General features: G+C 51.2%; 1 protein-coding gene across 5 annotated transcripts in view; it reads left to right on the forward strand.

Annotated features, from left to right (window-relative positions):
- Positions 1-14,404, forward strand: part of specc1 (sperm antigen with calponin homology and coiled-coil domains 1) — a 55,281-nt gene that overhangs the window by 28,852 nt on the left and 12,025 nt on the right. For 4 of the 5 annotated variants that reach the window (XM_078548355.1, XM_078548353.1, XM_078548354.1 and 1 more), the window contains 2 exons: positions 10,618-12,107; positions 13,452-13,659. In XM_078548355.1, coding sequence (XP_078404481.1) covers positions 10,618-12,107; positions 13,452-13,659 — 1,698 coding nt within the window. Of the gene's footprint in view, positions 1-4,409; positions 4,749-10,617; positions 12,108-13,451; positions 13,660-14,404 lie in introns of those variants that run through there. The other variant, XM_078548358.1, reaches the window with a different exon arrangement.

A 14,404-nucleotide genomic window follows, 5' to 3' on the forward strand; every position in this document is an offset into this window, starting at 1 on the left:
GTACAACGTGTGCAGTCAACTGCTCCATGGTCCAGTAAAATGGTGGTGGACTTGCAGTCTGTGCTGGGGGTGTGGGGGCAGCGGCAGGGGTGGAGTAAACTTTGGAGCGCTTGGTGGCCCTTTGCTGCCTCTGTGATGCTTGCATGGGTGGGCAGACTAGGAGCCCGACCCCAATCATATCACTGTGGCTGCGCCTGATCTGTCTCAGTTACAGGGGCCTGGTCAGTTTATACAGGGGGTGTCCCTAATGTGTGGCCACTTCCGTCACTTACCCTGACCCCCACCTCGATTGCCTGTGTGCGGGATGCAGCGCCAGGGCCGCCCCCCTGACAACAGTTGCCTCCGAGGCTGGGTGGCACTTTACCCCAGCCCCCCCGGCTCCCCGACCTCCTGGCCCCCCGGTCCCCTGGCCCCCCAACCTCCCGGCCCCCCGACCTCCTGGTCCCCCGGTCCCCCGGTCCCCCAGCCCCCCGACCTCCCGCCCCCCAACCTCCCGGACCCCCGGCTCCCTGGTCCCCCAGCCCCCCGACCTCCCGGCCCCCCAATCTCCCAGCTCCCCGGCCCCCCGGCCCCCCGACCTCCCGGCCCCCCCGGCTCCCTGGCCCCCCCAGTCCCCCGGCTCCCCGCCCCCCCGGTTCCTTGGCCCCCCCGGTCCCCCGGCTGCCCGGGCTCCCCGGCCCCCTGCAGCCTGCAAAGCAACAGGCGGCCCTGGTGAGCTGTGGAGAATGTTGCTGCTCTCTCACCTCCAGCTCCCCCAAAGTGAAGGTGGCCAAGTGCGCGTTGCCTGGGTGCTGTTGTGAAACCCGTCGACCTGCTTCCCCGCTGACAGGGACGGGCAGTCCAGGGGGGGCCAGGAGCCTCTTGGGATGGCCTTTTGAAGAGATGCTGATGTATTCCAACGAGCTCCCTTAGGGCCGTTGGCAGGAAATGTAGCCCCCTGTTGATGGGCCGAGCGGACAATCGCGACCTGCCTTCCCGCTGTCGTGAAATCAGTGGCCCCATATTGTCCGTGCCCGCCACCTATCACCCCCACTGCCAGCGGGCATGGAGCATCCTGCCCATTCTATAAACTGCTGCCTTCATATAAACTGTAACCCAAGGGGCGGAATGTTCCGTGCCCCCCTGGACTGCCCGTCCCTGTCAGCGGGGAAGCAGGTCGACGGGTTTCACAACAGCACCCGGGCAACGTGCACTTGGCCACCTTCACTTTGGGGGAGCTGGAGGTGAGTGACCAGCAACATTCTCCACAGCTCACCAGGGCCGCCTGTTGCTTTGCAGGCTTCAGGGGGCCGGGGAGCCGGGGTTAAGTGCCGCTCTGTCTGACTCGTGGTGGGGGGGCTGGGAAGGGGGTGGAATCAGGGGGCAGCCCTGCCATTGAATATAGTACACAAGCATTCAGTGTTGGGGTGGGGGTAAGGTGGGCGACGCATTAGGGAAACCTGTAGAAAGTGACCATTCCTCTACGACTGAGATAGTTCAAGAGCAGCCATTGATATGATTGGCTGGTGCTCCGAGCTTATCTGCCCCATTCAAGTAACGCAGAGGCATCAAAGTGTCACCAAGTTCTGCAGCCATGAAACTTTAGAAGTTTTAAAGCCGTGTCCGCCTTCAGCACCTCAGCCCTTCAGGAGCTGGTGCACAGCATCACTGGTCGCAGATGCTGGTGTGATGGGGGCCAGCCCCACCTTGAAAGGTGCTGAGAGCACACAGAGAGTATGAGAGAACTCTGTGGCACCTGCCCACTACATTCTGGCAGCAATGACCAGCACCGCCGAGGTGCAGGCATCAGTAATGTTTCCAGGGAGTGTGAGGCTGGACCATCACTGTGGTCTGAAGGCTGCACAGAGCACAGGGAAGAGGCCCTGGACTGGGACACCTGCCTTTATCTTGTGTGAAAGGTTTCACATCTGAGTGACAAGAAAACTGTTCATCAGCACAAGGAGCCATAGGCAGGGAGACATTCTTGGGAGTTTATTGACAATAGTGAACATTATGTACAAGTGATTATCACCCGTGCCCAGTCTGTGCAACCAATTCTCCTTAGCTTTCCTAATCCTGCCGCTACGTCTTGGTGCTCCCCGGACATCCACAGTGGAGGTGGAGGCAGCCTGCTGACTGTGACACACTGTCTGTGATGACTTTGGCAGGCGTCCTCTGGAGGGCCGAGACCTGGAGGGCCCCGGCCTGCTTTCAGGGTCCTGCTGTGTGGCAGTGGCACCCTCCTCGGCCTGTGGAGCTGGAGCTGCTGGTGTCACAGGAAGAGGGGATTCGGATGGGCTGGACACTCCTGGAGTCACCTGCGTGGATGTCCTCGGGGTGTGCACCTGCTGATCCTCCTCCCTATGGGTGCCCAAGGATCCCTGGCTGACTCCCTGAGGAGAAAGGGAAGCTGGAGTGAATTTGAGCTACTCAGCACCCCTCTCGCATGCACGCTGTTGGAAGCCAACTGTGGCGATGGAGTTAAGCCTGTGCAGCAGTGCAGGAGCGATGTCCTGGACCAAGGTCTCCATGGTGGCCGCCATCCTGCCAGTGTTGACCTCGGTGTGTTGCAATGCCGGCGCTATCACCTCAGCTCCATCCATCGTGCCTTGCAACCTGAGGGCAGCGGACATCCCTTCCTAATGTTCCCGAGCTTGCCTTTGCAGATCCAGCAACTGTGACATGACCGAGTCCAGAGACTCATCATCTGACTCGGACTCAGCAACGTTCTGGCCTCCAGCAGTCCTCCGAGTGCCAGGGACCTGGGAAATCCCTGCCTCCGCCTGCTGTGGATCAGACAGTGCAATGTGCTCACCAGATTGTGACCCCGAGGCTACTCTAAAGCTAGGTCCCACCGAGGTGTGTGTCTGCGCTGGTGGGGGGTGTGGGTGAGCGCTGTGACGGGGTTTCAGGGAGGGTGCCTTCAGATTCCTCTTCACAGGTTTCTTCGGGGCTTGATTGGAGTCCCTGGGTCATTCACTCGGCTGTTCGGAAGATGTGCCTGTAAAAGCGAGGGGAGATAATTAGTGCATGGCAGTGGCCTGTGAAGCAGGACACATCACTCACAGGTTGTCTGATGGATGTTGCACTGCTGGATCCTCACTTGGTAGAGCAGCGCCGACCTCACCATCAGCACAGGACCGGTCCCAGTCATCGCCGGCCAGCTGGATGGGTCTGTTTTCAAAGTCCGTGAAAAGCTTGATTTCAGACATTCCTCGACCTGTCTGCGACCTCTCCCTCTTGTTGTGTGCCAGCTTGTCCTGCATGAATAGAGGTGGGGAAAGCGTAAGCTGGATTCCTGCTGGGCCAGATGATAAGTATGCCTGGCCTGTGTGGGTGGTGAGTGGTCCCATGGACGGGATGAGGACAGTGACGGTGAGTGTGAGAGAGTGAATGGTGATGTCCCTTGAACTGGCAGTGAGTGAGGGCCTTGTGGGTGTGTGATGGGTTTGTGAGTGTGTGAGTTGTGAGTGATAAGATGAGTGACTTACCCTGGTGGAATGGAGGAGACCATTCATCCTCTTGTGGCACTGGGTGGCTGCCCTCTTTTGCAGGGTATTGGCACTGACCACCACTGTCACCGCCTCCCATGCTGGATTGGTTACATTGATAAAAACAGAATTACCTGGAAAAACTCAGCAGGTCTGGCAGCATCGGTGGAGAAGAAAAGAGTTGACGTTTCGAGTCCAATGACCCTTCAACAGAAGGGTCATTGGACTTGAAACGTCAACTCTTTTCTTCTCCACCGATGCTGCCAGACCTGCTGAGTTTTTCCAGGTAATTCTGTTTTTGTTTTTGTTTTGGATTTCCAGCATCCGCAGTAGTTTTTTGTTGGTTACATTGATGCCCTTCCTGTGGCCAGAGCAGGGGTACAGGACATCTCGGCAGCCTCCAGTGCATCCAGCAGTCGCTCGACAGACCCGTCATTAAAGCGGGAGCTGTAGTCTTCTTCAGTTTCAGGACCTTGTCTCCCGGGCGGCAGTGCTGAGCTGGAAGCGCTGAGATATCTGCTTGCGGCTGGACTTTAAACATGGCGCCCGGCGTGATGTGGTGGAAGGGTGGCGGTGGGCGGGTGAATGAGGAGCCCGCCAGCCATGGAAACAGTGTGTTTCCCGGGAATGCATAAATAATGAGGTGGGTTTGGGAGAATAGGGCGTGAAAACCCACCATCGTGGCCAACAGGTAAAACATCATTTTACCCATCATCTACTGCACACGGTGCAAATCAGGCAAAATTCCACCCAATATATAAACTGCACCCATTATATAAACTGTAGCTTTTACCATTACATCCAATAACACAGACTCTGCCAACAGCGAGTCCTTTAATAATATATTCGAAAAACAGGATGATGCCCAATCCAGTGCCTCATGATAACCAATTAGAAAGCTTGAGGGAGTGGGGAGAAGAATTAAAATTCAATCAAAAAACAATGACTGAGTTGAGTTTAGCATGAGTGTTGAGAATGAGAAGCAGCTGAATTAAAAGGCTGAACGCTTCTGAGAGTCTTTCAGTTTTGGCCAGCTCCTTCTGCAGCCTCTCACTGCTGTCCAGGCTGTTTTGGAAAGCGTCGCTTGGAAGGCATCAGATGCAGCTCCTGCCCTCAGCCTGTCCCATTGTAGAATGTGTCTGGGATAGTTCTGCATCTTCTCCTAACACACGGCCACATGAGGAAGCTTCACATCCCATCTCCCAGAGCAAGGAACACTGCCCAGGACAGTTGGGAAAATGGGAAACCAACCTGTAAAGGCAGAGGATCAGGAACAAGGTTTGGGATTCTTACCTGAGTTTTTGTTTGAAGTAACAATGCCAGGAATATGTGACGGGGTGAGAGTAACAGCGAGGCGGAGTGAGAGTAACAGTGAGACAGAGTAACAGTGAGTTTTACTGTCGGGGTGAAATGATCAGAAATTATTAGAAATGGAAGGAATGAAAGTATCATAGACTTCGCATTTTCTGAATTGTGTAAATTGGATGTCTGCAAAATACAAGCTTTCTCTCAGTGATCAGTGATCTTTGTGAAAATGCAGCTGCCAAGAAACAACAGCGGCTGTGGATTCTCAGTGAGACTGCAGGCTCCAACATTAATAACCTGTCTCTCCTATGACCCAGACCAAACTTTACTGTCCTGTGTTAAGGGGATTTAGGCATCGATTTGATCCCACACATCTCTGGACCTGACTGAAACACCCATCTTAACGGGTCAGTGTCCATGTCTCAGCTACACCAGCAGAAAGACCAGTGACAGCTCCAAAGACTCCAGGGTTACTCTGTTGCTTGGAAATAACCCCACATCTCGTCTCTGTAGCGGCTCTGGGTGTGGGAATAATGTGGAGTGAGAGGAGACCGTTTTCTGAAACTTGACTGAGCCCCAGGGAGGAGGAGAGCCGCTTCCGCTGTGGGTGTGATACCCCATCTGGGGCGGGATGTCCGGGTTGTGGGCAGGGATGTCCGCTGTGGGATGTTCAGTGTGGAGTGAGGTGCAGGGAGCAGTGTGAAAGCAGTTGCTTGTGTATTTTAGGGAGTGTGTAAGTGCTCAGTTTCCGAGCTGTTGCGCAGGGATGTGATGTTTCGATGGGGCAGTCTCTCCCACAGGCAGTACCAGGCTGAATTGGCACTCAGTGACAATGGTGCTGTCACAGTTCAGGATGATGGAATGGAATGCACCAGAGCAGGCATTGTTGGCCTGTGATTCTCCATTGTCTCCACCACGGTGAGAGTATGGAACAAACAGCAGGGCAATGTTCTGGAAAATGCTGTGCACCCTGTAACTGTCCTTCCGACTGATGAGTGGAGCCACAGCTTTGATCTTAAAGGGGCCTGCTTGCTCGCTAAAGTAGAAAATCATCTCTAGGTAGACAGCTCCAGGAGTGAGGCTGGGATTCAGGAGATAGAAAAAGGATTTTTGCCCCCTTCCTATTCCCCACTTTACCCTCTGATCTCAACCTCCCTCCAAACGCAACACCTCCCACTTCAGAGGCTTGAACACGTAATCCAGGCCGACTGTCAGAGTGTCAGTACTGAGGGAGGGCTGCACTGTCGGAGGGTCAGTACTGAGGGAGTGCTGCACTGTCACAGGGTCAGTACTGAGGGAGGGCTGCACTGTCAGAGGGTCAGTACTGAGGGAGTGCTGCACTGTCACAGGGTCAGTACTGAGGGAGTGCTGCACTGTCGGAGGGTCAGCACTGAGGGAGTGCTGCACTGTCAGAGGGTCAGTATTGAGGGAGAGCCACACTGTCGGAGGGTCAGCACTGAGGGGGCGCTGCCCTGTCAGAGGGTCAGTACTGAGGAAATGCTGCACTGTCGGAGGGTCAGCACTGAGGGAGTGCCGCCCTGTTGGAGAGTCAGCACTGAGGGGGTGCTGCACTGTTGGATAAGACATTAAACTGTGGCCTCATCACCCCTCTCAAGTGGATGTAATTGATCCTATGGCCACTTTTGGATGAAGGGGAGTTTTCTCCAGTATTTATCTGCCAACACATGCCATCCCCTCTGCCAGTTTAACTAGCACTTTATTAATAGTAGGTGAACGACCATTGCAGCACTGCTACTGGTTCCCAGTGTTAATGCAGTGCCTGAGAAGCACTACAGTATCTACCCTGAGGACCCTCGGACAGCAGCCACAGTGCCTATAATGACGACCCTCAGCAACATCATTCTGGGCAGTGGGAGTCTTTCTTGGAGGCTCAGATTTAGGAAGATCACTCGGTCACTCTGCAATCTCTACCCTCCAATCGCAATCTGGATAAGTCTCGGCTGAAACCCACGAGCAGTTCTCCTACAGATCAGCCATGGTCCCAGCTATCATCCAGCACTAACCTACATAGATGGGTGCTATAGCACAGCGGCTATGTCATGGGACAAGTACTGCAGTGTGTTATAATGGTGTTGGTTACAGTACATGTCTGTTAAGGAAGTCTTTGTAGTCTTTTGTTTGTTAACAGCAAGCCTTTATTAACTACTTGTAACTCTATATATGTATATTTGGATTCTCCCTGCGTCTTTGTGACCTGCTAAGCTGGGCTGAGGGCTGGCTTCTGCCCCATTTTGTATTCTTTGCCCTTAGGATTGTCCTGTGTTGTTCAAGTAGCTCAGACACTCTAACTCGCTGGATTGCCTTGCCCAGGGTTGGATCATCTTTAGTTTGTAGGAGGCCAGAGAGTGAATCATCTGCAACACCCACCACGGTTCTGTCTCTGATGGGTTCAGGCTTTAAATTTCCTTATTCACACCCCCCTGCCAGCCTGTAGAGATCATTAATGAAGGAATCGACAGGTTCCCCGGGCAGTTGGACTCTCTGATTGAGTTCAGTTCTTTCCGATATCTTGTTGAATCTCAAGTTGAAATGAATGTCAAAGAATTTTAAAACCTCCTAAAATTTGGCGAATGACTGATTGATACCCTGTCGTGCAATGATGTCATTGTAATTGACCCTATTGAGTAAAGAAGTGTGTTTACTCATTCTTCTTGATTTTTTTATTTAAACCTGAAGAAATGCCGTATCTTAAAAATCTTTTCCTGCAAAGACTTCAATTTTGTGACTGGCCTGGGCCTAGAGTGAGTCCCAGTGGAATTGGAAGTGTGGAATTTTGATTCATGTTGAAGATTTTAAAAGTGTGGGTACAGCTTTAAGAGCCCACAGGCTTTCAAGATGGCGTCACCGTCCACTGCACAACAACAATGGATTTCCCACATGTGCTGTGTTGGCGGCTTCGCTAAATGGTGGTTGCAAGCTTCTGGAAGAAGAATGTTTAACCATGGCCTCATGGGTCAGCTGTCGACTGATTTGATTTGTCCAGCGATGTAGCGCTGTGAGTAGCGAGGTATTTAAATTAACCGCAGACTTGCTGTTTAAGGAATCAGACAGTCACATGGTTCCCAAAAGTTGAGTAAGTTAATTATTAATTTTACTTTTCTTCTGTTCAACTCGGAGGCCACACATTGAGACTCGGAGTCGGGATCAGGAGTAGCGACAGGTGTCGTTCAGCCGCGCTTCTGACTGAATTAGTAAAAAGGGCATCTCAGGACTGGCTGCATCCCGGAAGTTAAGAGGATTTAGCTCACCCTTGCAGGCTATGGGCTCTACGTGCTGAAGCTGGACTTCCGAGGGAGATTCTATGGAGTCTTCTGCTGCAACACAACTTCTGCCTTTAGCTTCCAGGCTCTACTCTCTGGAGCTTTTTCTGGCAAATTTTCTCAGCTTCATTTGGGAGATTCTTTTAGTTTAGAATCCATTGAAGATTTTCCTTTTCTTAGCTTTTCAGCATTCTTGTGAGGTTGTGATCCTGAGCTGCCACCATGTAGTAATGGTGTTGGCCACAGAACATATCTGTTAAGGAAGTCTTCTGTATGTTAACAGCAAGTCTTTATGAACTACTTGTAACTTTTATTCATTTAGGGGATTTCGGCATTGCTGGCTAGGTCAGCATTTATTGCCCATCCCTAGTTTCCCTTGAGAAGGTGGTGGTGAGCTGCCTTGAACTGCTGCAGTCCATGTGGTGTAGGTACACCCACAGTGCTGTTAGGGAAGGAGTTCCAGGATTTTGACCCAGCGACAGTGAAGGAACGGTGATATATTTCCAAGTCAGGATGCTGAGTGACTTGGAGGGGAACTTCCAGGTGGTGGTGTTCCCATCTATCTGCTGCCCTCGTCCTTCTAGATGGTAGTGGTTGTGGGTTTGGAAGGTGCTGTCTCTGGAGCCTTGGTGAGTTCCTATAGTGAATTTTGTAGATGGTACACTCTGCTGCTACTGTGCATCGGTAGTGGAGGGAGTGAATGTTTGTGGATGTGGTGCCAATCAAGCGGCTGCTTTGTCCTGGACGGTGTCAAACTTCTTGATTGAATTGAAAAGATAGTGTCAGTAATGATGATCATCAAATTATCATTGATTGTCTAAAAAACCCATCTGGTTCACTCATGTCCTTTAGGGAAGGAAATCTGTCGTCCTTACCTGGTCTGGCCTACATGTGACTCCAAACCCACAGCAATGTGGTTGACTCTTAACTGCCCTCTGAAATGGCCTAGCAAGCCACTCAGTTATATTCAAGAAGGTGGCTTACCAGCATTTTCTCAAGGGCATTTAGGGATGGGTGTTAAATGCTGGTCTTGCCATCGATGCCCACATCCCATGAATAAATAAGAATAAGCGGCTGTGTGCCTTAGCGCAGATCATGGGAGGGGAGTGGCGGATGGAATGCTTCACACAACAGTCGTGTTGTTTCCTTCTCTCTCCTGACACTGCTGCCATTGTTTATCCTGCAGTGATTGTAAATGTGAGAGGTCAGTGTGCAGGGTAGGACTGGCAGAGGCAGGGGTGGGAGCTGCTATGGGGGAAGAGTTCAGGCAGGGAGTTATGGTACACTACTGATTCTCTGCAGAGGAAGCTCATTGTTCACTATCTGCTTCATTGAGAATCAGCTGTCACAGTCACACATAGTATCCAGTACCTACTGGAAACTGCTGTACACAAACCCGCTCCTGTCAAGGACAGTGAGACACAAGCAATTCACTCAAGGGATGTCACATTTTAAGATGCTTTTGTGTCCACGGCTATTAACAAATGTTTGGCAATTTACTGCAGTATCCCCTATAACTGGAGGGTAAAGTTCACTGCTGGGGTATTGTTGAGTTTTTCTCTCTGATGTTCAGACACCTCTTGCTATAAGAGGTCCCAGAGATGGTATGACACAGATTTACTTGACTGATACGTACAATCTCTCCATCCTACTATCAGGAAGGATTGAACAGGTTGGGGCGCTTTCTCTGGAAAACAGGACTTGAGGGTTACCTAATAGAAAGCTTATAAAAGAGAAACATAGAGACTTGTGGGGGAGACTAGAATGTGAGGTTATCAATATAAAATAGTCACTAATAAATCCAATCAGGAATTCAGGACAAATCTCTTTACCCAAGGGGTGGTGAGAATGTGGAACTTGCGACCACAGGGAGTGGTTGAGGTGAATAATAAAGATATATTTAAGGGGAAGCTGGATAAACACGAGGGAGAAAGGGATGGAAGGATATGGGGATAGGGTGGGAGGTGGCCCATGTGCAGCATAAACACTGGCACAGAGCAGTTGGGCCAAATGGCCTATTTCTGTGCTGTAACTACTTTATAAAACAAAATGTGGGACATGATCTCTGCATTGTAACCAGTGGCTGATGGGGAGCATCATTTCCTCAGGGCGTTGACCACACCAACCTCCTCAGTCACCTTCACGAGCCTCCCATTCTATAACCCAGCCTTGACTATATATCACCTCTAATCACAGCCTCCACTAGGTCCCACTGGGTGTAGTGGGTGTGGGAGGGGGTGTGAGGGGGTTGGGGCTTTTCTGTGTCCAGCAGCTTAGCTAGCTAACTGCTGGTAACACACATGTTGAGGGTCAGTAATGAGATATCACTAATGTTGAAACAAAAACAGAAAATGCTGGAAAAACTCAGCAGGCCTGACAGCATCTGTGGAGAGAGAAACAGAGTTAACGTTTCGAGTCCGCATGACCCTTCTTCTGTTTCTCTCTCCACAGATGCTGTCAGACCTGCTGAGTTTTTCCAGCATTTTCTGTTTTTGTTTCCGATTTCCAGCATCCGCAGTATTTTGCTTTTATACTACTAATGTTGTTCGTTCCTGTCACAGGAGTGAGCTCCTCAACTCGACGCACTGCTATTCCCACTGCAAGAGACTCAACAACACTTGCCAAAGACAAGCTTGTCCGTGAGCGTTCTCGCACGCTGCCCAGCAAGAAAGCAGCTGGTCCAGTTGGCTGTGATACTGTGGCCCCTACACGACAAGTTCAGACAGTACCCAAAACCAGAGCAGAGAGTGAAGGAACTGACCGAGTGAGGCTCGAGGCTCAGATTAAAGAGCTACTGGCAGAAGCCAAGGCTAAGGAGTTTGAAATTAGTAAATTAAGGTGTGCGCTGAAACATCAACAGGACAAGCACAAAAAGACTAATCCTGAAGAGCCTTTGGGTTCTCCCGTCAACCTCGAGTCACAGCTAAAGATGCTGGAGGAAAGAAACCGGATTTTCCAACAGAAGATCGAGGAGCTGCGGACAGAGAAACGGATCCTACAGGAACGGCTCCTCACCCTGGAGCAGCTCAGGGAAGGTGCAGAGTCTGTGACCCAGGGCAACTCTCTGAGTCTGGAGATTTCCCTCAACAGTGACCCCGGCAGCAGCCTCCGTACTCCATCCTCACTGGACAGCACCAGGAATCAAACCACGGAAACGTCCGACAAGGCCCCCCTGGCCATCAACGGGACGCAATCTCACAGCTCGATCTCAAACGTGAGCAGTGTGACCCCCTCCCCAGATTCCGTGGATTTTGACAGAGCTTTTCCCCCCTCTTCTATGAGCAGTGATGGTTTCCGCACCAACACCAGTTCCTTAGACATGCCCAGCGAGGGATCCCTGAAGAACACCAGCTTAGTGTCAGTAGCTTTCCTGACTGAGAGGATTCGGCAGATGGAGGAGAACCAGCATTCCACTGCCGAGGAGCTGCAGGCAACACTACAGGAACTGTCTGACCAACAGCAAGTGGTTCAGGAGCTGACAGCTGAGAACGAGAAGCTGGTGGAAGAGAAAAGCATACTGGAGAGTTCCTTCCAGCAGCAACAGGAGAGGCTGCAGCAACTAGTCAGAGAGAAGGAGCAACTGGTGTCAACCCTACAGGATGGTCAGCGAGTGAACAGGGGGTCAGAGCTGGAGGACAGTGCAGGACCTGATCAGGAGAAAGTGTTCATATTGCAACAGCCGGTCAGTAATTGCTGGTGTCCGGAGAAAGGACAGCCAGGGACTGATGTCCTAGTGAAAAGCCTGAGAGATGAGGTCAGCAATCTGCAGAAGCTGCTGAAGGTGGAACAAGAGCAGAATGTTTCAGTCACAGAGGCACTGGCCGGTTACCAGGCTGAAAACAGTGGGCTGAGAGATCAGCTGGAGCTGGAGAAACAGAAAGAAGCAGAGCTGAAAATGGGGGAAAGTGCAGCTGAGACCTGTGAGTTCCAAGAACTCTTACGGGCAACTCAATCTGAGAAAAAGCGATTAGAAGCGGAGTGTTCAGCACTGAGGGAGACATCCCTACAAGCAACCAATGAAATCACTCGCCTGCGCAGCCTCTTAGTAAAGGTGAGTGTACATTGGGTAAAGTGGTTTGCTGTGGGTGTGTGGGCAGAGCCTTTGGGAAGAGCATGGAGATAAAATGTTTTTTGTGTGAATCTGAACATTGCAACAACAGCCAGCTTAGTCAGCAATGCAGCAGCACCCTAGTGATGTCTGAACAGTGGCAACAAACTGCGCACCACTGCAGAGCCATGTCTTGTGGCAAATTCAGGCTCACAACCAGTAAACTGAATGACAAAACCCATCCTCATCCATTCGAATCCTGCAAGGATCCAAGAAACGTTTTGGGAACATGTTTGCACAAAACAGCTATCATCTGACATGCACATTGAATCAATATTCTGGATTCATTTTCCAAATGTTTTCTCAACTATTCGCTTGAAGGTGCTGACTCTCACTGGGGGGCAGTTCCTGAAGGTGCTGACTCTCACTGGGGGGCAGTTCCTGAAGGTGCTGACTCTCACTGGGGGACAGTTCCTGAAGGTGCTGACTCTCACTGGGAGACAGTTCCTGAAGGTGCTGACTCTCACTGGGGTACAGTCCCTGAAGGTGCTGACTCTCACTGGGGGACAGTTCCTGAAGGTGCTGACTCTCACTGGGGGACAGTTCCTGAAGGTGCTGACTCTCACTGGGGGACAGTCCCTGAAGGTGCTGACTCTCACTGGGGGACAGTTCCTGAAGGTGCTGACTCTCACTGGGGGACAGTTCCTGAAGGTGCTGACTCTCACTGGGGGACAGTTCCTGAAGGTGCTGACTCTCACTGGGGTACAGTCCCTGAAGGTGCTGACTCTCACTGGGGTACAGTCCCTGAAGATGCTGACTCTCACTGGGGGACAGTTCCTGAAGGTGCTGACTCTCACTGGGGGACAGTTCCTGAAGGTGCTGACTCTCACTGGGGGACAGTTCCTGAAGGTGCTGACTCTCACTGGGGGACAGCTTCCCCTTCTGATGAAACCATGATGCATTTGAACATTTCAAATATGTCATTGTAAATGTTCAAAGAAACAAAGAAAAGTAACAGAAAATCCCAAAATCACATTATCCTTAAGCCAAGGTTCTCACCTGCGACCAAAATAGACATTGATCCTCCAATGAGCTCACCTGATGTTTCCCTAACAATTGAACTTGCAACATTATCGAAATGTACACTTGTGTCTTCACAGCAGATTAATGCAGTGTTCACTTCTTATGCTAAATATGTCTTTGTAAACAATGCCTCCTTTGACCTTCCATGAGAAAAGGTTTCACTAGATTTATAATAAACGGCTGATCTTAGTTTGTCACCAACAGAGGTTGTTGTTTAGTATGGTTAGGATGCAATGCACTGACTGGGTAAATCTCTGATTCTAGGTGCAGCATGAGCTGGAAGTATCAAAGAGCGAGGACGAGAGAAAGCTTGACGACCCGAGGCTATCAGCTCACACGCTACCAGATGAGGCAAGAGACAAAGAATCAGAAATCAAAGATATGAAGGAGACCATCTTCGAACTGCAGGACCAGGTGGAGCAGCATCAAGCGGTTAAACTGCACAACAACAGAATCATCCTGGAGCTGGAGCGTAAGTCGATATTTCCATCACATAGAGTCATGACTGGGCTCAGAGAGGGGGTGAGAGGGTGACAGAGACCCACTCTCAACAAAAGGAAAGGAAAAGATGATTCAGCCCATCCAAGTTCACCTCTGCCTGACACCCTCACCCTCCACACTGACATCCCCATCCTCACACAAAAACATCCCAAAGCCTCATCCCCCCATCCTGACACCCGCCAGCCTGACAAAAGCTTAACTGGACTAGCCATGGAAATATTGTGGCTACAAGAGTAGGTCAGAGGCAGGAATCCTGCAGCGAGTAACCCAACTCCTGACTCCCCAAAGCCTGTCCACCATCTACAAAGTACAAGTCAGGAGTGTGATGGAATACTCTCCACTTGCCAGGGTGAGTGCAGCTCCTACAACACTCAAGAAGCTTGACACCGTCCAGGACAAAGCAGTCCACTTGATTGGCACCACATCCACAAACATTCACTCCCTCCACCACCGACACACAGTAGCAGCAGTGTGTACCATTTACAAGATGCACTGCAGGAATTCACTAAGGCTCCTTGGACAGCACCTTCAAAACTCACAACCACTACCATCTAGAAGGACAAGGGCAGCAGATACATGGGAACACCACCACCTGGAAGTTCCCCTCCAAGTCACTCAGCATCCTGACTTGGAAATATATCACTGTTCCTTCACTGTCGCTGGGTCAAAATCCTGGCTCTCCCATCCTAACAGCACTGTGGGTGTATCTACACCAC

This window comes from Cetorhinus maximus, chromosome 9, assembly GCF_964194155.1.
Source record: "Cetorhinus maximus chromosome 9, sCetMax3.hap1.1, whole genome shotgun sequence".
Lineage (NCBI taxonomy): Eukaryota > Metazoa > Chordata > Chondrichthyes > Lamniformes > Cetorhinidae > Cetorhinus > Cetorhinus maximus.